General features: G+C 43.2%; 1 protein-coding gene across 3 annotated transcripts in view; it reads right to left on the bottom strand.

Moving 5' to 3' along the window:
- The window catches only part of LOC126187610 (peptidoglycan-recognition protein LA-like), a 199,324-nt gene that overhangs the window by 30,121 nt on the left and 141,857 nt on the right, over positions 1-27,346 (bottom strand). Inside the window, exon 3 of one of the 3 annotated variants that reach the window (XM_049928799.1) lies at positions 7,355-7,821. The exons of 1 other annotated variant lie outside the window; for it this stretch is intronic. In XM_049928799.1, coding sequence (XP_049784756.1) covers positions 7,355-7,821 — 467 coding nt within the window. Of the gene's footprint in view, positions 1-4,761; positions 7,822-27,346 lie in introns of those variants that run through there. One more of the 3 variants, XM_049928801.1, reaches the window with a different exon arrangement.

Below are 27,346 nucleotides of genomic sequence, written 5' to 3'. Positions count from 1 at the left end.
TGTTGGGATATTCCTGTTTTCAACACTGTCTCACCCACACCTCCCGAGTATCTCAAGGTGTTTGACAGGCTATATTTTTGCCCGAAACGGACCGAAGGCGGCGAGTACCATAAATATGTGTCCTCTGGCTAGTTTCTCGTAAGAGCTGGCGTTTTCTGGAACGTCAGCGCTAAACAAACTGTTACACCTGTTGGCGGTCTGAAGTTGTCTGAGGTGGCACAGATTAGGTGCGGCACACACTGAGACGATGCAGTACGCGATTCGACGTGCTGCAATAGCGGTCGCGCGATCTGACGCTATTCGGCGAGACACTCGTGTTCCTACTTGGATGATGTGATACGCGATATGTGGGGCGACAAGCACCAAGACAACACGAATTACGTTTCTGTTTCAGTTTCATCAGTTTCAGTAGTAGTCATGAGCTATTCCGAGAGGCCGTTTGTGGCTTATCGTTATTTAAACCTCAAGAAACTGAAAAAAATGGTTCAAATGGTTCAATGGGACTTAACTGCTAAGGTCATCAGTCCCCTAGAACTTAGAACTACTTAAACCTAACTAACCTAAGGACGTCACACACATCCATGCCCGAGACAAGCGACCGTAGCGCCTAGAACCGCTCGGCGGCTGGATGCACTTGTACGATGCTATAAATACCAAACATTGTTCAGTTGTGGTTTCCCGTGAATTCTCCCAACTGGACACGAATTCCAAGAAATGAGTCCACACAGTTTCCGCTTTTTTGAGCAACCATTATCAGCTACTCTCACAAATCAGGTCTACTTACCTCTGGTATAATCTTATACCATCAGAATCCTCTAAGAGAGCTTGATAGTGACATTGATTTCAACATACTAATAATATGTGATAAGGTCCTTACAGTGAAAAACTAGATTTGGTGCATAGCAAACGTGTATCTGTTGCACTAAGTTGGTAACTGTTAAGACATTTAAGGCCTCACATTAATATGACTGTGTCTTTAAATGATGATAATTAAAAATGGGTATTCAGAATATTTAGAGAAAATTGCCCCAAAAGTGTAACAAATAGACCCCAAACTGTAAATATCAGTACAAGGCAGCAATGTGTAGGAGTGCTTGCTGAAAATACCACTGGACACAATACTCTGCTGAAAACTGCAAAACACAAATTCTAAAATGATTACTGCACATCAATTGTGGTGCCAAATATCTGACATAATTTTTGGTTAAAAGTTATATTAGTTAAGATAATTCCACCTGACCTGACATTCGTACATTACACAACATGCCTAGAGAAGTGTGGAGGAAGAGAGATGACAATTTTTCGGGTCATAAAATATGTTAATTTAATTGCACAGACATAAATAAGGCCATTTTGTATCATAAATCATGGTAATTGGGATTGGGCTAAGAGCATTCGGTCATAAATTTTATCTGTGTACCCATAACCAAAGCACAGATGAGCACTTTGTTTATATTAGGGTCATAAATTACACCAGTTTACGTAAGGAGCCAAGACCAAGTGGCCAGTTTTTTGTACAGGACAACAATGGGCACATTGTCCTGAAAATATGTGCTACACTACACGTATATGGGCACGAAACAGCCGTCGAAATTTCAGTTGACTGATGACACTGTATTGTACAACTTTGCCCTTGTTTTCAATGATACTTCACCAGCCATAGAAACATTACAAGGGTGGATGTAGGTGCTGTTTATGTATCGGAAATAGGACAATTCGTCCTGCAGTAAATCGCTGTACAAGAATATTTCAATATTTAGCGTTATTTTTATGCTGTTTTGGTAATAAAAACTGGCTAATTTGCCTGGATTTATTTAGTAATGAGATGAAGCACTTATATATGCTTAAATATGGTCCAGTGGACAGCACTTTGGAATGCCATGGTCCATATCTTTTTCCCAGACAATGAGAAAGCTGTTGAAGAACAAATAGCACATGTATTCAAAATAAAACACTGTGGCACGTAAAATAGAATTTCTAATATTCTACACGTCAGTCTGAGTTTCACACATATGCTTTACATTAGATGTTTCTGTTTATAACGCAGAGATATGATTAATTTCGTATTGAGCAAAGATCTAAACTAAGTAAGGAAAATACTTGACAAGTGCAACATGTTAATAACAGCAAAATACTTTTACCTTAACAATAAAGCAATATAAAGATATTTATCACTGGTTGTGTTATTGTCCAACAACCGTCAATGGCAAAGACTTCATAAGATCCAGCATGAATAAAATAAGACTCAAGTTGTCTAGCCAGGAAGTCTACCACTACACTAGAAACTGCAGAGAGAGGATATATGAAGATAATTTAAGCTGAAATCTTTGACACGGCCACAATAGTTTTAATATCTACATCAAAGTTAACGTTAAAAGCCAGAGTAAATGTCCATAGATTACCAAGTGCGAAATAATGCGGTTCAGAACTGAAAACAATTACCTCCACAAGCAAAAAGACATTCTAAACTGCATCTTGAACTCAGTTATTAGATGTGTCCTACACACTTCTTCAAACCTTATGGAACATCAATAGACAGATAAGCGAACAACAGCTAATCATCTACACAAGACATGAAAAGAAAGTTCATCTACGTCAGAATTACTACATTGTTCTAATGAAACCCTCAACGCTTCAAGTCTTGAATTCTACGATATATTAATAAACTCTACCATCATTTTCTTTCAAAATGGAGAACTTTGTTTACTGAACAGAGTTCTCAAACATAACATTGAACCTAAACCCAATGGCATGAAAATAAAATTTGCTAGTGCCACAGCTAACCTAAGCCAAAGTGAGTAAAATACTGTGATGAGCTCAAATCAAAAAAGAAAAAAAATCAATAAATTTATAATCACCAAATAACTCTGGGAAAACTGATTAAAAATACCCGCTGGCGTAAATAAAAAAACTTACAGGTAGTAAAGACTTTGTTGTAAAGGCAGATGAATGTACCACTGCATTAGTCATGAATGAAGAAGAATACAGCACTAAACTCTTACTGCTCTTTCTTGAAACTAATATAAAAGGTCTGGGCACTGAACTCACATCTAAATATCAAGCTCAGTTTAGGAAATAAATTAAGAGTTCCAGCCACCATTTATCAGATGCTGATGGCCAAGATAGCAAATCACGAAACCCTTAACACCTAAACTAAGATTTCAGCCAAAAATTCATAAACCTTAGTGTCCAATACATCCCACTGCTAATTCAAGGAACAATGCTGGATATTACGTCTTAAACATTTCTCAGAAATTTTACACCTATGGAAACAACTTATCTATCGTAAATCCCTGAGAGGATACTAACGACAGCACTAACGTGCACAAACAAGACAATGTCCGATTTCCATCCTTAAGCACTGTAAACCTGTACACAAATTTATGGTCTATGGAAATAATTAGGTGCAATTTACCAAGAAACGAATAACTTATCCAGATAGACTTACGTTTACTCTTGGAAAAATAAGAATCGATTATACTGCAAACTATATCTTATTCAACAAGAAAAATGTGTATACAGTCAGACGATTTAAAAAATGGAAAGCATTGTGGCAGTCCGTTTATCTGATATTTACATCATCCATCTGAAAAATAAATTTTTCAGTGCCAATACCCTTTTAAAAGGTAAACTGATTTATTCGCAAATGTATGTTGAGGGCACAATCGTCATGTTCAATGATAAAGCAAATGAATTAGAATCATTTCCAAATACCATGAGTAATATGCCACCACATCAAAATCACCGTTGCACTTGAGACAGCTGGTCAGAATTGCAGCTCTCCTTAAAAGAAAGTAAATCTAAAATAATGGTTAGGTATAGATGAAGATTTCCACAGTATCCAACCATTAGTACTGAAACTTGATTCAGAAATTTAGTTGTAATAGTACTTGGAAGTGGTATGGTTAATTTTTGAATGACATGATTAGTTAATCGCAAATAACCCCCGTGTGTTGTTGACATTGACGAGTAAATATTAAACAACAGACTTTTTCACTAAGTATGCCGGATATTGCGAAGATTGTGATGATGAAGACTCCCGTTTTCGATCTTACTTCATAAAACGAATGATTTTAAGATCGTCCTATCGAAATAATAGCGGTATCTTGTCTGTCGATTAAAACTGAGAATAATTATTTTATTTTATCTGCAATGTTTCTGACTTCACGTGAACACTATCTGAAGCAGAAAATATTTACTGCACGTTCCAAAAACTAGTTAGGTGAACTCATGTGAAGTATTGACACAGAGAAGTCACAACTAGAGCGCTATCTACGATTCTGAAATTTCGTCAACTGTTTGTGAAACGTTTTATTATGGTAGGTAATGCAATTTTGCTATTGTGATAAGGATCCAAAAACATAAGGCACATAAGATGTAACGAATTCCAGATAGGGACTTACGTACTAATCAGTGAAAAAGGTTTGTGAAACCGCATTTATTCTTCAAGGAAAATATAGTTACCAGCAGACTTAGTTCACTGCCCAGCAGTGATCAATTATTTTATACCACATATAAAATCAAATGTGTGTGCTGTATTTTTCATGTCATATAACGCAGAAGCACAAGTTATTTTAATTTATTGTGCCTAACACTCCGACATTTCTTAAAAATTGATTGATCTATTAACATAATTTAGGATGATTAGTTAATATGTAATGAACTTCAACGTGGGGAAATAACTTGAGCGGTGGCAGTGAGAGATATATCATGTACATATTTGAACACTATACTTGCCGTAGGATAAAGAAACACTGCATCTGCCTATGCAATTATAAACTTTGGTTTTATTGATTTGTTTATTTTGAATAAATTTCAGTCACAAGTAAGTCATTACAGTTCGACACTCTTTTTGAACTTCTTCCTTGATTATAAGTACAATGGAGGATTCCAATGGGAAAGGAATACCTGTCCATTTGCAGTTTTCGGTTTTTTACAAACATCTGAGAAATATAATCTTACAGAAGTTATTTAATAAACGCCCGTATTTATGAATGATTATTAACTGGAGAAAATTTTAATGACTGTAATGTGATACAACTTTCAAATCAGACTGTTCACACTTTTCGAACGTTTTTGTACGCTACAGAGATCACACAAGAAATATATCAAAGGTGAGACAGGAGTATAGTGTGAACGAAAGAGAAGAAGCTGCTGAGAGACGGCTCCTTCTTCTTAGCCCAGTTCTGATTGTCCTACGCTTCTTGCTCATGCACAATACACACCACAGCGACGAACTTTCACACTATTGATGCTCTAACACAGTCACAGTTTGAAATCAGATGCACATTAGTCTCACATTAGTGCCACTGCCACACGTAAGCTCGTAATTCCCAGACAAGAAATAAAATTTGCCTACCTCTTTTCGCGAGAGTTTATTTTTCCATATCTCTTCTCCACTGTGTCATTATTTTCAAAACTTATGCAGCTTACTATCAATTAATATCACAGACAAAGCAATGCAGAGTCACTAAATAGAGCGTCTGTCTCACACATACGTGTTGCTAGCCATTTTTGATAGGAAACAGTGTGTGCGAAATTTAGACAAAGGAACTGAATGGTGAACCACACATTGTATACATTCTCGTGCTACCTGAAGGCAAGGAAGTCATCGTCACCATTTTCAGTGAGAATATGGTACAAAATTAGCTTCGTCGAAAAGAGCTCTCAATAGCCAACATTTCGTACCTTGAAAAATTGCTTTTTCTTACGCTGCTGAGGTTTGAAGGTATTAAAATAACCTTCTCGACGCTGCAAGGGTGAACAATGAATAAGGAAAGAAACAATAACATTGTAGGTTACTATCCGTGCTTAGGAACATATGTTTTCACATTTTAGGCTGTTAAAAACTACTTAGACTGTTTCTTTCAAATGTACCAACTTTTGTCGTTTTAAGAACAACGAAGCGAAATATTTACAGTTAACGAATTAACTTCTTGTTTATAAATTATTGTAAAAGAATACAATTGTCTACTTTCCATTCACAGTAAAGAAATGCTCAAAAAGCTTTTTGCTTCATTCTCAGTACAGCATAACACTTCTTAGTGCACTTCAGGTATTCCTAAATGTCTATGGAGCCACGGGCATGCTTCCAAAAATATAGCCCATAGCCTCAGACTTTTTTTTTTTTTTTTTTTGCAGGACATGTAATTTTGATGTGTCCCTAAATAGTTTTTCAAATAAGTTCAGTCTATTTCCTGCTCACCTGAGCCATCATCCAGTAGAAATTTTATTCGCAGCATGTCAGACTAGGAAGCAAAATGAGCCATAACCAACATAATTTCCCAACAAAAGCTATATTTAAATAAAATCCATAGTCCTTTTTTAAAAAATGGAAAAAAGACATTTATTGAAAAAAGGAAATGCAAGTGAAAGTATCTTCCTCACGATAAGATAAAAACCAGTTGTGAAGCACATCCATTTTTCTACGCAATTTGTTTCTCGTGCTTTAAGATTTGCTCGAAGCTTTGCAATCATGAAGAGTATATTTATAACGTGACACCATACTCTGATATTGCTGAATTTGTGCTAAATACCAAGGCAAGTGCGTTGTGCTGTTGATCATGTTCGAACGACATCTTCTCGTTCGATATTCAGACTTTCTCCTCTTTCCCTCCACTTCCCAGCAGTTCACGATTCGTATGTCAGGGCCCAAAAGTGACTCGTATAACGACACAGACAAAGCACATTCACTGACAGATACCGCAGTAGGCGTTAGGACGCGGTTCCAGTACCCCTGTCGGTGGCCTCAACTACGGTGCATGGCAGAGGTAGGCTCCGTTACATCACTTCAGATCATCAAGCTGATAGTGTCAACGCCTGCAGTGATCGTGCGAACTTGCCGATACCTGTATATTGGATGCGTACCCTGTTACTACAGTGGAGGCCTTCAGTATTGAGTGTAAGGTCTTGGCTTTGGCTCCCTGGACGTTTTGATGAAATTACCTTGTTCAGTTTTGGGACTGGCTCTGAGTAGGCGTGGACAGGTCATAAACTATTTCAGTCAGTGTACTGCCACTATGCTGAATAAATCACGGTATTAGTGAAATACTGTGTCGAATGTGAGGTTCACCAATCAGGCCGTTCTTAGAGGTTCACTTACAACTCCTGAAAAAGTGCGGCACGCAGAATTCGAGAAAAAGGTCTGGTACCACAGAAGTGCTACTTCCAGTGCACATTAACTTGCCGCAGTTCAACTTTCCCCACTTTCGATGGTGCTCAATGCTGTCGTGCTGACTTCCGTCGAGTTTGCTCGGATGCACTGCATACCGGCGCTGCAGAGCTTCAAGCAGCGGTGCGGCCAGGACTCGATGAGCTTGAGCACGTTGCGCCCCGGGCTCAGAGTGCTGGCCACCTGATTGTGCGCCAGCAGCCGGTACTCGCTGTCCAGCTTGCCCAGAGACACGCCCAGCTCCAGCAGCAGCTGCAGCGAGCGCGCCATCGCCTCCGTCGCGTTGTGGTGCACGAAGTTGCCCATGAAGGTGACGGCCAGGTTGCAGCGCAGCACCCACTCCCTGTCGTAGTTGTTGGTGGCGCCCCAGCCGCGGCCCTCGTAGATGTTGCCCTCCACGTCTATGAGGAAGTTGTACGAGATGTCGGGCTGCTTCCACTTGGAGTAGTGCTCGTCGCGGTATGCTCGCAGTTGGACGAAGCACTCCTCTTCGCCTTTGCAGGCAAAGCCCGCCGTGTGTCCGACGACCACATACGGTATCGGATGGTGCAGAGGGATTCTGAAATTGGGCGGCACGCCACTGCTCCACAGGGACCTGGGAACGATACGCTGTCCGTTCTTCAGCACCAGTTCCGGGTTCGGCGGAGGCACTGCAATCAAATAAACATAGGTTGTGTGACGTCTGGGGAGCTCCTGCTGTGTGCGAAACAAGATACACAATTTACACAGATGTCACAGTCATCAGATAGCGATATGCGCACATACAGATGTCCGTAGTATCGCGTACACGAGGTGTGAAAGGGTCATGCATTGGAGGAGCTGCCGTTTGTACTCTAGTGATTCATGTGAAAGTGAGTCCAACATGATTAGGGCCGCACGACCAGTATTAACAGACTTTGAACATCGAATGGTAGTTGGAATTAGATGCATGGGACATTCCGTTTGGGAAAGCGTTAGGGAATTCAATATTCCGAGATCCACAGGTGACGAAAATTACGTCTCACCACGGACAGCGAAGTGGCGAACGGCCTTCACTTAACGACCGGGAGCAGCGGCGTTTGCTTATAGATGTCAGTGCTAACAAACAAGCAACACGTCACGAATTAACCGCAGAGATCAATCGGGGCGTATGGCGATATTGGTCATTAACGGGCTGTGGCAACAGACCATCGACACTACGTGTCTTCGCCAACAGCAGAACTGCACATCACTTATAGTGCCTCTCCTAGGCTCATGCCCATACCGGTTGGACGTTAGACGTGTAGAAAACCGTGGCCAGCTCAGATTAGCCGCCGTTTCAGTTTAAGAGCGGATGGGAGGGTTCGAGACCCCACGAAGCCATGGACTCAAGCTCTCAACAACGCACTTTGCGAGCTGGTAGTGACTCCATAATGGTGTAGGCTGTGTTCCTATGGAATGGACTAGGTCCTCCAGTCTCTCTGAACCGATCACTGACTGAAAATGGTTATAGTCAGATACCTGGAGACCATCTGCAGCTATTCATTGACTTCATGTACCCAAAGAGCGATGGAATTTTTATGGATAACAGTGCGCCGTATCACAGTGTCACAATTGTGCGCTATTGGTTCGAAGAACAATCCGGACATATCGAGTGAATGACCTCACTACACAGATCGCTATTCTGTCGTCCCAACGAACATAATCGAGAGGTCAGTTCGTCCATAGAACCCTGCACTGGCAGGGCTACCGTAATTATGGACAAGAAGCAGCATACGTCAAGATTTCTACAGCGGACTTCCAACGACTTATTGATTCCACGCCACATTGAGCTGCTGCACAATGTTGGGCAAAAGGAGATCCGAGACGATATTACGAGGCATCCTGTGAATCTTCTCACCTCATTGTATTCTGACTATCGGCTACATGATATGTGCCGTGACTACACTACCGGCCATTAAAAATGCTACACCACGAAGATGACGTGCTATAGACGCCAAATTTAACCGACAGGAAGAACATGCTGTGATATGCAAATGATTAGCTTTTCAGAGCATTCACACAAGGTTGGCGCCGGTGGTGGCACCTACAACGTGCTGACATGAGGAAACTTTCCAACCGATTTCTCATACACAAACAGCAGTTGACCTGCGTTGCCTGGTGAAACGTTGTTGTGGTACCTCCTGTAAGGAGGAATAATGCGTACCATCACGTTTCCGACTTTGATAAAGGTCGGATTGTAGCCTATCGCGATCGCGATTGCGCTTTATCGTATCGCGACATTGCTGCTCGCGTTGGTCGAGATCCAATGACTGTTAGCAGAATAAGGAGTCGGTGAGTTCAGGAGGGTAATATGGAACGCCGTGCTGGATCCCAACGGCCTCGTATCACTAGCAGTTGAGATGACAGGCATCTTATCCGCATGGCTGTAATGGATCGTGCAGCCAGTCTCGCTCCCTGAGTCAACAGATGGTGACGTTTGCAAGACAACAACCATCTGCACGAACAGTTCGACGACGTTTGCAGCAGCATGGACTATCAGCTCGGAGACCGTGGCTGCGGTTACCCTTGCGCTGTATCACAGACAGGAGCGCCTGCGACGGTGTACTCGACGACGAACCTGGGTGCACGAATGGCAGAACGTCATTTTTTCGGATCAATCCAGGTTCTGTTTACAGCATCATGATCGTCACATCCGTGTTTGGCGACATCGCGGTGAACGCACATTGGAAGCGTGTATTCGTCATCGCCATACTGGTGTATCACCCGGCGTGATGATATGGGGTGCCATTGGTTACACGACTCGGTCACATCTTGTTCGCATTGACGGCACTTTGAACAGTGGAAGTTACATTTCAGATGTGTTACGACCCGTGGCTCTACCCTTCATTCGATCGCAGCGAAACCCTACATTTCAGCAGGATAATGTACAACCGCATGCTGCATGTCCTGGACGGGCCTTTCCGGATGCAGAAAATGTTCGACTACTGCTCTGGCCAGCATATTCTCCAGACCTCTCACCAACTGAAAACATCTAGTCAATGGTGGCCGAGCAACTGGCTCGTCACATTACGCCAGTCACTACTCTTGATGAACTGTGGTATCGTGTTGAAGCTGCATGGGCAGCTGTATCTGTACACGCCATCCAAGCTCTGTTTGACTCAATGCCCAGGCGTATCAAGGCCGTTATTACAGGCAGAGTTGGTTTTTCTGGGTACTGATTTCTCAGGATTTATGCACCCAAATTGCGTGAAAATGTAATCACATGTTAGTTATAGTGTAATATATTTGTCCAATGAATACCCGTTTATCATCTGCATTTCTTCTTGGTGTAGAAATTTTAATGGCCAGTAGTGTATGTCACTCACCACCAAAATTGCACCACCACGAGAGGCGCATGCAACAAACATCAAATTAGGATGAAGTGTACTAAATCAATGCTTCCCAAACTTTTCCTTTGATGAAAGACTTCGAGAATCCTGGTACTCTGGCAGAGCACCTTGCTTATTTTGAAGGCTTCTAAAATAAAAACAGGTTTTGAAAATGAGCAAATTGTATTACGATGGCTATTGGGAAAGTAAGGAACGATCGGTCGCAAAATGGAAACTACAGGGAAAATCTGCAGAAGCTTTCCACACGTGTGTTGGGCAGGGTCTCAAGTAATACTGTACATAGCATCACGTCATTCTTCTTAGTTCTGAGCGCACAGAGGTGTCTAGAAGATACTGTCTCACACGAGGTATGGGTGTCTTCCAACATATTTCGCCTGACTTCATGCTACCCCACATAACATAGCTGCCATCCATTTCCTTCTTCATGAGAGTTCTCGGCCGCACATTGCAGGAGTAATGACGACGCTCCTCCAGCGTTTTCGTTGGGAAGTATTTGATTGCCCACCATACAGCCCTGATCTGGTTCCCTCCGAGTTTCATCTCTGCTCAGATGAAACGCTGGCTGTAAAGACAACATTTTGGCGCAAACAAAGGGCTGCAGTCCAGCGTAGAAAATTGGCAGAAAGCACAGGAAACTGTCTTCTATGATGGGCGTATTGGAAAGTTGGTTCATCGCTACGACAGATGTCTAAGTCGCAGCGGCGACTGTGTCGAGAAGTAGCTGGAAGGTGTAGCTATCTGTCGCAAATGAATCAGTTCTGATTTTTACCGTGGTTTCCATTTCGCGACCGGTCGTTCCTTGCTTTCCAATTAGCCCACGTGCATTTAGTGATTATTTCAATTTTAAGTGATAACTAATGACACAGAAATCATAATACATTTTTTTAAATTAATAAGAAAATTATTATTTACTACAAATGTATTTAGCAATAATTTTATTTTTTCCTTAACACATAACAACGAATGAAATAGTTTTTAACGGCTTATGTGATTTACAAATTACAAATCGTGATTTACAAATTACAAATCATTTTATATCAGGTACAGTAGCAGAAAATTCATTTCTAATATCTGGTTATGCGTTTTATGTGTTTTTGCAGCATGGTAATAAAATCCTGCTTCACATAAATATGTAGCGATACGCGGAAGTAAAACAATAACAGTGTATTTTGATATACTTGTGCATTTTTCTGATAAATTCCTCCTGAAATTGCACAATGGCTGATCTTTTGCCTTTCTCTTTCAATCAAAGCCATTTATAAAATCAATTAGCTTCTCAAGTCTCTTGTTCTTAATGAATGAATTTAGAATGCACTAAACTTCGAAAAATACTTCAAATAATTTTTCCAATCATTTAAGCGCTGTATAAATAGCTTAGAAACTTCATCTATTTTAAAACTGTTTCTAGTCAAATGTTCATGTAAGGTGGGAAGTCAATTAAAACTGTTTTCTAGAAATGAAGGAATTCGAAATTCCAATTTTCTTTCAAAGAATACAATTTTTTCTCTTGAACTAAAAATTGTATCACCGTTTCCTTGCGATGATAAATGTTTCAAGGAGTATTTTAATCAGATTTATCAAGACTATATCAGCATTACCGTCAACAGCATTGTTCTGCCGAGATGACTAGCCCTTTTCTGTGCAGAATGCCGGCAACACAAAAAATGAACCATAGGGATCGCAGTTCTAGAGTCGGTTGAAGGTGCGGTGAAAAGAATTCCCGCCATCTTCATTCTGTCCCGACAACACAGTCGTGCCAAAAAGATCAGATGGGTTTCTTGAACGTGCATTACAGAGAAGTTCTTCTTGAAATGTGGTGCTTGTTTGTAGTAATGATTGTGAAATGAGTTATGTGGAGGCTGTTGTATCTCAGCTCTTTTGTCAGCAGAAGAGTGATGACATTTTGATCATCTATTTAACATGCAGGCAAGCAGCGTGTAATCACACTGTTATTTCTCATAGGCTGGCAGTTGTTCCAACGATGTAGATTTTCACCTTCTACAGACCATTACTAACCCTCGTGGTACCAGGGGAAGGGGGGGGGGGGCAGAGGGAGTGGGGCGGCACTTGATCGGAAATATTGTCATCTAGTCATTTACTTTATATTTTAAAATTTTGGTAAATATTTATCGATTTTAATAATTTCTTCTGCCAAATTCCGTAATTGCTTTAAGTCTTAGTAGTGAATGTGACTTTCTGCAAGAAATCTCATAAGCATATCTCCAGTTTCAGATCTCTTCTTATGCATCTATGAGTGCCATTTTAAAAGTTCCACACACTGTGAGATAGAATTCAATAAATTAATTTATTTTGCTAAATACCTTTGCAGGTCTTCAGTATAATCTCCACTCATATTTGTGACAGCTTCCCAGCGTTTTGACAACTTCTGTATTCCGGAATGGTCACCTTCATTGTTGAGCTGTCTGATTACCCAGGTCTACCCACTGGAAGATTCATCAGTTGCATCGAAACGTTTTCCAAGGAGTTGTGTCCTCAATTTGGGAAACAAATCAAGATCTCGCGGGATCATATCAGGACTGTATAGTGTATGGGGAAGTATTTCCTATCCACATTCGTCGAGCGTTTCTCTCAGTGGTGGGGTAATATGCGGTCTTTTATTACCTTGCAAAATGAGGACACCAGCTGCAGTCATGTCAGGTCTTCTTTGATGAATTTTCGAGCGCAAAGCAGCTTGTAGTACGCGCCTGTTACAGACGTCCCCTGTCCGCCCCCGGTAGCTTAGTGGTTTGTGGGCCATATTTCACCGAAAATGTCACATTTCAAGTCTTTTTTTTTTTTTTTTTTTTTTTTTTTTGAGCTTAGCTATGTCAGAGAATCCTTCCCAACAACACGACTGCCGACGACGCGAGATGTATACCAACTCTTACTGCGCCGGTGCCCCAGGAATACCCTGGAAAAGAAGCACCCAGACAAGAACTGGCGACAGAGATGGTGCGTTATACAGAACGTTTATCTCCCAACGTCGGTACGCTCAACATGGTATGTGGTGGTAAATAGGAAGTTCGCAACGAATCAACGGCGGCACGCGATTCATTTGGCAGACACTCCACTATGTTTAGGCTGCGCAACAGTGGACACTGATGAACATCGTTTAGCATGTAGTGGGACGGCTCCATTGTGGCACTTGGCACAACAGATATTGGCGTTCCTGTTACGCTCCGCCCCTCACACAATTTCATCAGATACACTTTTTTCCCCCAAGAATCTTATTTTCCGGTCCAGAAAAAACCAGTTCAGTGACATGGGTACGGGGAATGGTTGTTGGTTACGTATATAACGAATCGGAAAAGGACAGAATGGATTTCTGGCACTTTCTCCTGGATGGAGACACGAAGCTGCAACAGCATAAGAAATATAGGCAAGACTTCGCTAATTACCTGCGACTTACCTTTACCGACCCGCCGCACCGGCCAGATGGGGTGCGACGGGTGAGAGATGAGATAGACGAAGAAGCCGAGATAGACATCGATCACACTTACGGACCCTCAGTTAATTTCGAGAAGACGACCCAGTCTTACACCAACGTCTGGAGAACGAGTCGATAGATGGCTCTCTTGGTCTACCGAACGTCGGGTCGTGAGCAGGTGTCGCCCCCGACACGAATTTCATTTCATTGCTAGAGGAGCATGTTTCTTTTGTATTTGTACTATCGGCGATGTCTTCATGTCTTTTTCATTTGGACATTTTCAGTTTTATTCATTTCCTTACTTAATTAATTTCCTAATCAGCCACTATTTGTCAACATTTGGACATTGTAGACACTATTTATGCGGTAGTATAGGAAAATGTATGTCAGCAAAGGTTGTAAGTCTGACATTGGAAAAAAAAAGAGTAGCGTAGAAGTCTCAGTCTGAGCTTCGAACCACATTTACCCCATTTTTTCTTACTTTGAAAAAAATAAATAAATAAAAGAAAAAAAGAGAAAAAAAAAAGTGGTCAGCGCGACAGAATGTCAATCTTAAGGGCCCAGGTCCGATTCCCGGCTGGGTTAGAGATTTTTCTCCGCTCAGGGACTGGGTGTTGTGTTGTCCTAATCATCATCATTTCATCCCCATCGACGCGCAAGTCGCCGAAGTGGCGTCAGATCGAAAGACTTGCACCGGGCGAACGGTCTACCCGACGGGAGGCCACGGTCACACAACATTCGCATTCACAGACGTCCTCTGGGGCATTCTGTCTCCAGTCCTACCTTCCATTATTGGCGGTGGAATATTTTCGGGGGTCGAAAGCGGAACTTTTCCATTGTGACCACTGAGACTTCAGTTCCGGCTCAAAATCTCCTATCCAGATCTCATCAAGTGCTACAATCTTCTTCAGAAGCTGTTCTCCTTCTCTTCGATAAGGCTGAAGCAATTCTCCTGCAACCTGCTTTGTTCTCTTCGCCCACATCATGTGGAACTCACCTGCCAGGAATTTTTATCATCTTTAACTTTTCAGTCGTCATTTGTTAAAGTGAAGTGACAGATATTCCGGTCTCATATGCAAATTCTTCACAGTTGTTTCGCCGATCCTCTATCAAAACCTCATTAAAAATAAGTTCAGAGGTGCTGTCTGTTGCAGTTATGGCCTTCCACGTATTGGGTTGTCGTCAGTGCGTATCCGATCTTCACCGAAACGACCAGACCACTGTGATACTAAACTTCCTGGCAGATTAAAACTGTGTGCGCGACCGAGACTCGAACTCGGGACCTTTGCCTTTCGCAGGAAAGTGCTCTACCATCTGAGCTACCCAAGCACGACTCACGGCCCGTCCTCACAGCTTTACTTCTGCCAGCACCTCGTCTCCTACCTTCCAAACTTTACAGAAGCTCTCCTGCGAACCTTGCAGAACTAGCACTCCGGATAGAAAGGATACTGCGGAGACATGGCTTAGCCACAGCCTGGGAGATGTTTCCAGAATGAGATTTTCACTCTGCAGCGGAGTGTGCGCTGATATGAAACTTCCTGGCAGGTTAAAACTGTGTGCCCGACCGAGACTCGAACTCGGGACCTTTTGCCTTTCGCGGGCAAGTGCTCTACCATCTGAGAAAGGTTCGCAGGAGAGCTTCTGTAAAGTTTGGAAGGTAGGGGACGAGATACTAGCAGAAGTAAAGTTCTGAGGACCGGGCGTGCGTCGTGCTTCGGTAGCTCAGATGGTAGAGCACTTGCCCGCGAAAGGCAAAGGTCCCGAGTTCGAGTCTCGGTCGGGCACACAGTTTTAATCTGCCAGGAAGTTTCATATCAGCGCACACTCCGCTGCAGAGTGAAAATCTCATTCTCGCGCTGTGATACTGTGCTACGATCCATTACACTATTCCCCACACACACCTCTCTCAAAGCGTTGTGTATTTCCGTTGGATTCATTCCACGTAAGGATTCGATTTTGATGTGCAATCCGAGATGACTCAGATTCAGGTTCTGTTTCAAACATGAAATATTCACGACACAGCCACGCGAACCAGCAAACACATACCGTATACGATCGCCGCGCCTGTCCGATCTCCCGCCTGCCACCCGGCCGCACACAGCTGTGACTTCTGCAGTGTTTGGACGTCCGGACACTCTCATTCGACGTAATTCGACAACTGGACGTATCTCTTGGTAGTACCGACACGCTCGTCCACCTGTTGGGCTACTAGACGGTGTGTAGCCGCTGGGTCCCTCGCCGCCTAACAGAACACCATAAGGAGCAACGAAGGACCATCTGCGCGGAATTGTTTGCTAGTTACGAAGTTGATCGTGACAATTTTTTGTCGAAGAGCTTCGCAGGCGACATAACACAGGTTCATCTCTTCTAACCAGAAACAAAACAGCAATACTTGTTGTGGCACCACATCACCTCTCCTCCGAAAACAAGTTTAAAGCCGCACCCTCAACCGGTAGAGCCATAGCGACTGTCTTCTGGGACACTGAAGGGGTTATTCCATTTGATGTCCTCCCTCATGATCCAACAATCAATTCAAAAGTCTATTTTGCTATGCTCAAATTGAAGAAACGACTTCATCGTGCACTTCGGAATTTTGGAACACGTATTGTGTTCGAGTATAATGACTTTTCTGGAGACTAGAAATCTACTCTGTAGGAATCAGCATGGGTTTCGAAAAAGACGGTCATGTGAAACCCAGCTCGCGCTATTCGTCCACGAGACTCAGAGGGCCATAGTCACGGGTTCACAGATAGATGCCGTGTTTCTTGACTTCCGCAAGGCGTTCGATACAGTTCCCCACAGTCGTTTAATGAACAAAGTAAGAGCATATGGACTATCAGACCAATTGTGTGATTGGATTGAGGAGTTCCTAGATAACAGGACGCAGCATGTTATTCTCAATGGAGAGAAGTCTTCCGAAGTAAGAGTGATTTCAGGTGTGCCGCAGGGGAGTGTCATAGGACCGTTGCTATTCACAATATACATAAATGACCTGGTGGATGACATCGGAAGTTCACTGAGGCTTTTTGCAGATGATGCTGTGGTGTACCGAGAGGTTGTAACAATGGAAAATTGTACTGAAATGCAGGAGGATCTGCAGCGAATTGACGCATGGTGCAGGGAATGGCAATTGAATCTCAATGTAGAAAAGTGTAATGTGCTGCGAATATACAGAAAGATAGATCCTTTATCATTTAGCTACAAAATAGCAGGTCAGCAACTGGAAGCAGTTAATACCATAAATTATCTGGGAGTACGCATTAGGAGTGATTTAAAATGGAATGATCATATAATGTTGATCGTCGGTAAAGCAGACGCCAGACTGAGATTCATTGGAAGAATCCTAAAGAAATGTAATCCGAAAACAAAGGAAGTAGGTTACAGTACGCTTGTTCGCCCACTGCTTGAATACTGCTCAGCAGTGTGGGATCCGTACCAGATAGGGTTGATAGAAGAGATAGAGAAGATCCAACGGAGAGCAGCGCGCTTCGTTACAGGATCATTTAGTAATCGCGAAAGCGTTACGGAGATGATAGATAAACTCCAGTGGAAGACTCTGCAGGAGAGACGCTCAGTAGCTCGGTACGGGCTTTTATTGAAGTTTCTAGAACATACCTTCACCGAAGAGTCAAGCAGTATATTGCTCCCTCCTACGTATATCTCGCGAAGAGACCATGAGGATAAAATCAGAGAGATTAGAGCCCACACAGAGGCATACCGACAATCCTTCTTTCCACGAACAATACGAGACTGGAATAGAAGGGAGAACCGATAGAGGTACTGAAGGTACCCTCCGCCACACACCGTCAGGTGGCTTGCGGAGTATGGATGTAGATGAAAAATGCAAAAGAACCTCTTCTAGGCGCTTCAGTCCGGAACCGCGCTGCAGCTACGGTCGCAGGTTTGAATCCTGCCTCGGGCATGGATGCGTGTTATGTCCTTAGGTTAGTTAGGTTTAAGTGGTTCTTAGTGTAGGAGACTGAAGACCTCAGATGTTAAGTCCCATAGTGCTTACAGCCATTTGAACCCATGACGCAAGGTCTCACACGAGTGTGAGCACCAGATAGGAGCTCAGAAAACTCCGTAGGACAGTTCTTCTCCATCGGTCCTACAGCCGTGGTCTCGTACCTTACGGCTTCCATCTGTCTGGCCAACGAAGAATGCCGTCGACGGGAAGCAGCACGCGGATGACTGGGAGGTTTGTGATGCAGCAAGACGTTGGCTTCGATATCGACCAGTAGGGTGGTACCACGTGGGCACTCATGCCCTCCGCTAAAGCCGTCACACTGAACCGAGATTATGTCGAAAAATTATGGTTTTGGTGGTGGTGGTGGTGGTGATTAGTGTTTAACGTCCCGTCGACAACGAGGTCATTAGAGACGGAGCTCAAGCTCGGGTTAGGGAAGGATTTGGAAGGAAATCGGCCGTGCCCTTTCAAAGGAACCATCCCGGCATTTGCCTGAAACGATTTAGGGAAATCACGGAAAACCTAAATCAGGATGGCTGGAGACGGGATTGAACCGTCGTCCTCCCGAATGCGAGTCCAGTGTGCTAACCACTGCGCCACCTCAATCGGTATGGTTTTGTAGCCAAAAGTGTGGGAAATAATATGATGTATTAGAATCCTAAATGAAACCAACAAGCTTTCAGAAAAATATGTGATGCACTACTTTTTGAACGCTCCTTATACATCATGCGTACGAGATAATTATCTTTTCTTGTCGCAATTTTAAAAACATGTTTGCGTTCTTCTGGGCGACAGTATCAACAACCCTGAGAGTGATATGCCGACAGTGAGTTACGATGTGTACAATACTTGTTGCAAAACTAAAGCTTCAAAGTGTACTTGCGATGGACATACAAAGAAAGATATCCCTCGTGTTATACTAAGTTCATTACATATGATATCTTAAAGAACTGTCCTGCTTGATAGGCAACACGACCACCAAAGAGGTACATTGGAGATTTTGTCGAAGCGAAAGTGAGAGAATAAAAAATGTTTTTGGACAAAAGTAGTAGCCGAAGAGGTAGTCACACACAGACACAGTTATGCTTATTAAGAAGAAAAATGTTATTCACAGAAAATAACAACAATATGTGTTAAAAATTATTTTTAAAAAAATATTCAGATCTAAACATGACAAAGGATAAAACATTAAAATGTTAAATTCACATAATAAAATTTACATTCATATTTAAGATTACGGTATGTTCCTCTCGTGCATGTAGATATTAACTTTAATGGAAGATAGTGGTGAGGTGAACACAAAAGAAAAAGTTTCATGTACACACAGCAACAAAAGTTTTGCATCACCCCGGTTCCTAGAACTCCTGAAGATAGACGTTGACTGTCGATACTGTATCACAGACAGAGTCCCTTTGACTGTTCAGAGATGTCACTAAATCCGGACAAAGATCTAAACAACCGTGCATGGGCAGCGCCTTTCACACAGGGCGGGGAGGGGGAGGGGGAGTTCCGACAGCTGATCAGTTCCGGTCATTCCACCAGGAAGGAGGTACTGGCTCGTGTTGTCTGTAGTTCAACCATGCCTAGACGGTCGATAACGCGGTTCGATCGCGTCCACATTGTTACTTTGTTCCAGGAAGCGCTCTCAACAAGGTAAGTGTCCAGGCGTCTCGGAGTGAACCAAGCGATGTTGTTCGGACATGGGGGCGATACAGAGAGGAAGGAACTGTCGATGACATGCCTGGCTCAAGCCGCCCAAGGGGTACTACTTTAGTGGATGACTGCTACCTACGGATTATGGCTCGGAGGAACCCTGACATCAAAGCCACCATGTTGAATAATGCTTTTCGTGCAGCCACAGGACGTCGTGTTACGACTCAAACTGTGCGCAATAGGATGCATGATGCGCAACTTCACTCTCGACTTCCATGGCGAGGTCCATCTTTGCAACCTCGACACCATCCAACGCGGTACAGATGGGCCCAACAACATGCCGAATGGACCGCCAAAGATTGGCATCACGTTCTCTTCACCGATGAGTGTCGCATATGCCTTCAACCAGACAATCGTCGGAGACGTGTTTGGAGGCAACCCGGTCAGGCTGAACGCCTTAGACACACTTTCCTAAAGTGCAGCAAAGTGGAGGTTCCCTGCTGTTTTGGGGTGGCATTATGTCGGGCCGACGTACGTGGTCATGGAAGGTCCGGTAACGCCTGTACGATACGTGAATGCCATCCTCCGACCGATAGTGCAACCATATCGGCAGCATATTGGCGAGGCATTCGTTTACATGGACGACACTTCACACCCCTATCGTGCACATCTTGTGAATGACTTCCTTCAGGATAACGAAATCTCCCGACTAGAGTGATCAGCATGTTCTCCAGACGTGAAACCTATCTAACACCCCTGGGATAGATTGAGAAGGGCTGTCGCGCGGGAATAGCCGAGCGGCCTGAGGCGCTGCAGTCATGGACTGTGCGTCTGGTCCCGTCGGAGGTTCGAGTCCTCCCTCGGGCATGGGTGTGTGTGTTTGTCCTTAGGATAATTTAGGTTAAGTAGTGTGTAAGCTTAGGGACTGATGACTTTAGCAGATAAGTCCCATAAGATTTCACACACGTTTTTTTTTAAAGGGCTGTTTATGGACGAAGTGACCCACCAACCACTCTGAGGGATCTACGCCAAATCGCCGTTGAGGAGTGAGACAATCTGGACCAACAATGCCTTGATGAACTTGTAGATAGTATCCCACGACGAATACGGGCATGCATCAATGCTAGAGGACGTGCTACTGGGTATTAGAGGTACCGTTGTGTACAGCAATTTGGACCACCACCTCTAAAGTCTCGCTGTATGGTGGTACAACATGCAATGTGAGGTTTTCATGGACAATAAAAAGGGCCGAAATGATGTTTATGTTGATCTCTGTTCCAATTATCCGTACAGGTTTCGGAACTCTCGGCACCGAGGTGATGCAAAACTTTTTTTGATTTGTTTATAATTAGGAAAAAGCAGCACTATAGGTAGTATGCAGTGAATGAAGACGGATACACTGCTCAAAACCATTAGAGAGACAGGTATTTCATAGAGTGTATTGTGTACGTAATTCTTGATTAAGATATATACTATTGCCCTTAGTCTGCTAACGTGTTTTATTAGTGAGACCAATCCTCAACAAAACGTTTGAGAGCCATGGCTTAGTGTCAGTATTCAATTATATGATGCTATCCGTAAGAATGAAGCGGACGAACAATGTCTCACTCTGCCATCCAGTGCGTATAAGTAACGAATACGTCTCTATACTCTTTTTGTACGTCTCATCGGTCACTATGAGGCAGATGACTGACGCAGAACGTGTTCAGGCAGTGACGTTTCTGCAGGAAGATTGTACTATTCATGCAGTGTCTCTTACTGTGGATAATCTCTTGTTGGGATGGTTTGGAAAAGGTTTAGTCAAACTGGCACAAACATAAGAAAGCCAGGTCAAGAGGGAAACACACAAACATCGATCAGAAAGGACCGATATGTGGTTAGTTGTTCCCTCCAGTGACCAAAAAATACGCAACAGACTCGAACAGGACGGTTTAAGACCAAGAAAACGTCATCACCACGTCTCTCGATTAACTGTTCCACACGTGGAAGACTGACTTCAATTTTCTGAGGAACATAGGCCCTGGCATCTGATTCACTGGCGCTGTGTATTGTGTCGTCTTACAAGGTGCAGTGGACGTTTACCTGCATCTGATCATCGTGATGAACGTTATAATCAAGCAGCAGTCCAGGAAATAGATTTGGGTTCGTCTGTGTCGTTTTCTTCTTCCGTGTCCGAATGCACCAATTATATCTTCCCTTCCCAGTAATTAGCAACGTAGATTGCTTTGTCATTGACTTTCAAAATATCATCTTTAGTGCATGTTATAGACATATCTGGGCAGATCAGTAGGTGGTCCAAGTCCTGTATTGCTCCGCATTCACACCTGTCGCCATCACTGTATCCCCATTTAAATAAGTTTGATTTGCACCCAGTTACTCCAGTGCGCAGCCGGTTTAATGACCTCCAAGTTGTAAAAGGTAGTTGAAATCCTGCAGATCCCTCCTCAAGTAGTTCCATTGTGGAGTGTGGCACCATTTCTTCCCAGAGAGATAGCCGCCTTGCGGCGGGCTTGGTGGCGAGCTCTTCAGTAGTTTCAATGAAACTCCTGCGGGATTTCAGCCGGACACGTTGTTTTCGGTGCATATGCATCGGGTGTCGAGAATCATTCTTTTGTTTTGATCTTTCGATCTCGGTGGCTACTTGTCCACGGATAGTGGGTGGTGCTATGCCTATGATGGGGTAAATGATGTCTGTGGGAGTTGGTTTGAGGCATCCTGTGGCAATACGTACAGTTTCGTTTACGGCGACGTCAACTTGCTTAGTGTGAGCAGAGTTCCTCCAAACTGGCGCCGCATATTCCGCTGCTGAGATACTCAGCACCAGACCCGTGGTGCGCAAAACATGTGGTTGAGCTCCCCACGATGAACCTGTTAGCTTCCGCAGTATGTTGTTCCTGGCACAGACCTTTTTTTTAGTGTTGTGACAGTGCTGCTTAAAAGTAAGTGCTCTGTCCAATGTTACTCCCAGGTATTTTGGGCTGTTTGTATGTTTCAGCTCTTCCCCTTGCCACATGACTCGGAGTTTCCGTTTGGCTTGTTTGTTCCTAAGATGGAAGGCGGATACTTGAGATGTGTCGTGATGTGGGGTGGCACCACAATTGATGACCGTTCGGACCTTCGGATACTCCGAGGCCAACTTAATGCTCAAAGGTACATCAACGAGTTTGTACTGGGTCCTGCTATGTCCTCTGCAGCTGTAATGGGTCCCACTTTATCCTCCAACAAGAGCGCATTCAGCAACAGCCACAGTGGGAACGTTACAGGACCTCGCGATTCGAACATTAGACTGTCCTGACCATAGTCGTATAGAGCTTTTATGGGATATACTGGGCACACAACTTCGGGCCCGTCTTGTAGCACCTCAAACTCTTGAAAACATGCGGAGGTACCTACTGAACAGTGGACAAAAATTCCACAAGAAAATGTTCGCAGACTTGTTAGGAGCATGCCTCTAAGACATGAGGCAGTTATGGGAACGTGGAGGACCTACCAGATACTGAAATGTTTCTTAACTTTCCTGATGATATGTACTTTTTCGCTAAATAAAAGTTTCATTTTCCATCACAAAAGTCAGTCTTACTCCAAACATTCCCGAAAAATTGATGCACTTGCTTAAAAAGTTGACCCTCTAATTTTTTGAGCAGTGTATTAATCGAGACTTAAAATAATTTCCATTGTTATTATTGCAAATAATATGAAATGAAGTTATGGTAGTCATTCATGGCTGGCGATGCGTAAGACACATTCATTTTGCGGGATATATTCAGATCTTTTGCACTTAAATTTGATTTACATAGTATTTGCTTTTTATAATTTAATTCGAGGTTCGCTTGGTGTTACAGAAGTAATGGTGTGTGTTGCTCGTCACGCATAAGTCATTGTCATTTTTCTCATAGAGCGGTCGTAGATGAAACGTAAATGTCTTGTGGCTAGGGCCTCCCGTCGGGTAGACTGGTCGCCTGGTGCAATTCTTTTTAGTTGACGCCACGTCGGCCAATTGGGTGTCGATGAGCATGATGAGGTGATCATGAAGACAACTCAACACCCAATCACTGAGCGGAGAAAATTTCCAACCCAGCCGGGAGTCGAACCCGGGCCCTTTAGCATGGCATTACGTCGCGCTGACCAATCTGCTATCGAGTCGCGGTTGAGGACACAGTGATCCGTCTTGCGTCACTGAGAGCATTCCTTCTGTTGTGTGGTCACATTCGTTGCTGCTGTTGTGACTATGACCATTATTGTGTGGATGAGCTTGTTTATGGGTGTGGTCGTGCGTCTAGGTCGTTACGTTTTTTCTTTATAAAGTGTCTTCCGTATCTGCCATGAAGAGTCTGAAGTCTCATCTGCAGTGTTCACTGTGAATGCCTCCTCGGCTGGGTGCGTCAAGGCGGGCGGAGGATGCTACGCAGCAGGTGTCGTTCAGTGGCGTACAGACATACTGTGTTACAGCTGGTCACATCTGCAAAGGGAGTGGCTACGCACGCCGTCATTGTTATTACATACAAAAATTATGTATTTATCACTGTAGCGGGATTGGAGCAGTAGAAACATTATTGGACAAGTCATGTCAGTTTTTGTATTTTGCTTAATCTGTCGACCATGGAGAGGAATTCCGTCTTATGCAAGACACAATTTTATAGTTTTGTTTTCACCCAGACATGTTTCAGCACTTTTTGTGTTATCTTCAGTGGGTTTTTTCCTGAAAAAACTCTTGTTGCATGTTCACCTTCTGTTGTGTGTTCTATGAACTTTTAGCACAAAGGCGTTTACATTTGTAAAAGGAGTGAGTATTGAGGATGAAATATTTTACGGTATTTTGCATACAACCCCCCCCCTCCCCCCCCCTCCCATGAACCATGGACCTTGCCGTTGGTGGGCAGGCTTGCGTGCCTCAACGATACAGATAGCCGTAACGTAGGTGCAACCACAACGGAGGGGTATCTGTTGAGAGGCCAGACAAACTTGTGGTTCCTGAAGAGGGGCAGCAGCCTTTTCAGTAGTTGCAGGGGCAACAGTCTGGATTATTGACTGATCTGGCCTTTTAACACTAACCAAAACGGCCTTGCTGTGCTGCTACTGCGAACGGCTCAAAGCAAGGGGAAACTACAGTCGTAATTTTTCCCGAGGGCATGCAGTTTTACTGTGTGATTAAATGATGATGGCGTCCTCTAGGGTAAAATATTCCGGAGGTAAAATAGTCCCCCCTTCGGATCTCCGGGAGGGCACTACTCAAGAGGACGTTGTTATCAGGAGAAAGAATACTGGCGTTCTACGGATCGAAGCGTGGAATGTCAGATCCCTTAATCGGGCAGGTAGGTTAGAAAATTTAAAAAGGGAAATGAATAGGTTAAAGTTAGATATAGTGAGAATTAGTGAAGTTCGGTGGCAGGAGGAACAACACTTTTGTTCAGGTGAATACAAGGTTATAAATACAAAATCAAATATGGGTAATCCAGGAATATGTTTAATAATGAATAAAAATATAGGAGTACTGGTAAGCTACTACAAACAACATAGTGAACGCATTATTGTGGCCAAGATAGACACGAAGCCCACGCCTACTACAATAGTACAAGTTTATATGCCAACTAGCTCTGCAGATGACGAAGAAATTGATGAAATGTATGATGAGATAAAAGAAATTATTCAGGTAGTGAAGGGAGACGAAAATTTAATAGTCATTGGTGACTGGAATTCAAGAGTAGGAAAAGGGAGAGAAGGAAAAATGGTTCAAATGGCTCTGAGCACTATGGGACTCAACTGCTGAGGTCATTAGTCCCCTAGAACTTAGAACTAGTTAAACCTAACTAACCTAAGGACATCACAAACATCCATGCCCGAGGCAGGATTCGAACCTGCGACCGTAGCGGTCTTGCGGTTCCACACTGCAGCGCCTTTAACCGCACGGCCACTTCGGCCGGCTAAGGAGAGAAGGAAACATAGTAGGTGCATATGGATTGGGGCTAAGAAATGAAAGAGGAAGCCGCCTGGTAAAATTTTGCGCAGAGCATAATCATAGCTAACACTTGATTTAAGAATCATGAAAGAAGATTGTATACATGGAAGAAGCCTGGAGATACTAAAAGGTATCAGATAGATTATACAATGATAAGATAGACATTTAGGAACCAGGTTTTAAATTTTAACACATTTCCAGGGGAAGATGTGGACTCTGACCACAATCTATTGGTTATGAACTGTAGATTAAAACTGAAGAAACTGCAAAAAGGTTGGAATTTAAGGAGATGGGACATGGATAAACTGACTAAACCAGACATTGTACAGGGTTTCAGGGAGAGCATAAGGGAACAATTGACAGGAATGGGGGAAAGAAATACAGTAGAAGAAGAATAGGTAGCTCTGAGGGTTGAAGTAGTGAAAGCAGCAGAGGATCAAATAGGTAAAACGATGAGGGCTAGTAGAAACCGTTGGGTAACAGAATAAATATTGAATTTAATTGATGAAAGGAGAAAATATAAAAATGCAGTAAATGAAGCAGGCAAAAAGGAATACAAACGTCTCAAAAATGATATCGACAGGAAGTGCAAAATGGATAAGCATGGATGGCTAAAGGACAAATGTAAGGATGTAGAGGCTTATCTCACTAGGGGTAAGATATATACTGCCTACAGGAAAATTAAAGAGACCTTTGGAGAAAGGAGAACCACTTGCATGAATATCAAGAGCTTTGATGGAAACCCAGTTCTAAGCAAAGAAGGGAAATCAGAAAGGTGGAAGGAGTATATAGAGGGTCTAAACAAGGGCGATGTACTTGAGGACAATATTGTGGAAATGGAAGAGGGGGTAGATGAAGATGAAATGGGAGATATGATACTACGTGAAGAGTTTGACAGTGGACTGAAAGACCTGAGTCGAAACAAGGCCTCCAGAGTAGACAACATTCCATTAGAACTAGTGACAGCCTTTGGAGGGCCAGTCCTGACAAACCTCTACCATCTGGTGAGCAAGATGTATGAAAGATGTATGAGACAGGCGAAATACCCTCAGAGTTCAAGAAGAATATAATAACCCCAATCCCAAAGAAAGCAGGTATTGACAGATGTGAAAATTACCGAACTATCAGTTAGTAACTCACAGCTGCAAAATACTAACACGAATTCTTTACAGACGATTGGAAAAACTGATAGAAGTCGACCTCGGGGAAGATCAGTTTGGATTCCGTAGAAATCTGGGAACACGTGAGGCAATACTGACCCTACGACTTATCTTAGAAGAAAGATTAAGGAAAGGCAAACCTACGTTTCTACCATGGCGCGCCAATTTAATGCGTTGTTGTTTTTCGTGATGTTTAGTTGTGTGTGGGGGGGAGGGGGGGGACGGAGGATTGCGGGGGAGGGAGAGTGCGTTTGTGTGTGACAGAGACCCGGAAAGAGAGAGAAAGGGGGGGGGGGATTCATAGATAGGCAGGTAGAGTGAATAGTATCTGCTGTGGGGAAGATAATGTCATCCCAGAGGATGACCATGTGCAGTTTTTGGAGGGGGTTTATTTATACAGTTATTCTATAGTGGCAAAGGGTGTTTTCTGCACAGTGATGTGTATTGTTTCCGTACTTTCTTTCATAGACACAGTGATTTTGGAGCGTGATGATTTTTCTCTATAGTTAATTTTTGGTATGGGCTGTGATTAGATTTAAAATGTTTTGATCAGTTTCTATGTTCGTGTAGTGGTAATTCTGTGCGATTAGGTGATCAGCAAATGTTAATAGAGAGCTACTACTTTTCAGTGCTCTGGGATTATCTTTATGCCTGGCTACAAA

Source organism: Schistocerca cancellata, chromosome 5 (genome assembly GCF_023864275.1).
Source record: "Schistocerca cancellata isolate TAMUIC-IGC-003103 chromosome 5, iqSchCanc2.1, whole genome shotgun sequence".
NCBI classification, from domain to species: domain Eukaryota; kingdom Metazoa; phylum Arthropoda; class Insecta; order Orthoptera; family Acrididae; genus Schistocerca; species Schistocerca cancellata.
Note: the sequence above shows the minus strand (reverse complement) of the source record. Positions and strands in the feature narration are given on the sequence as shown.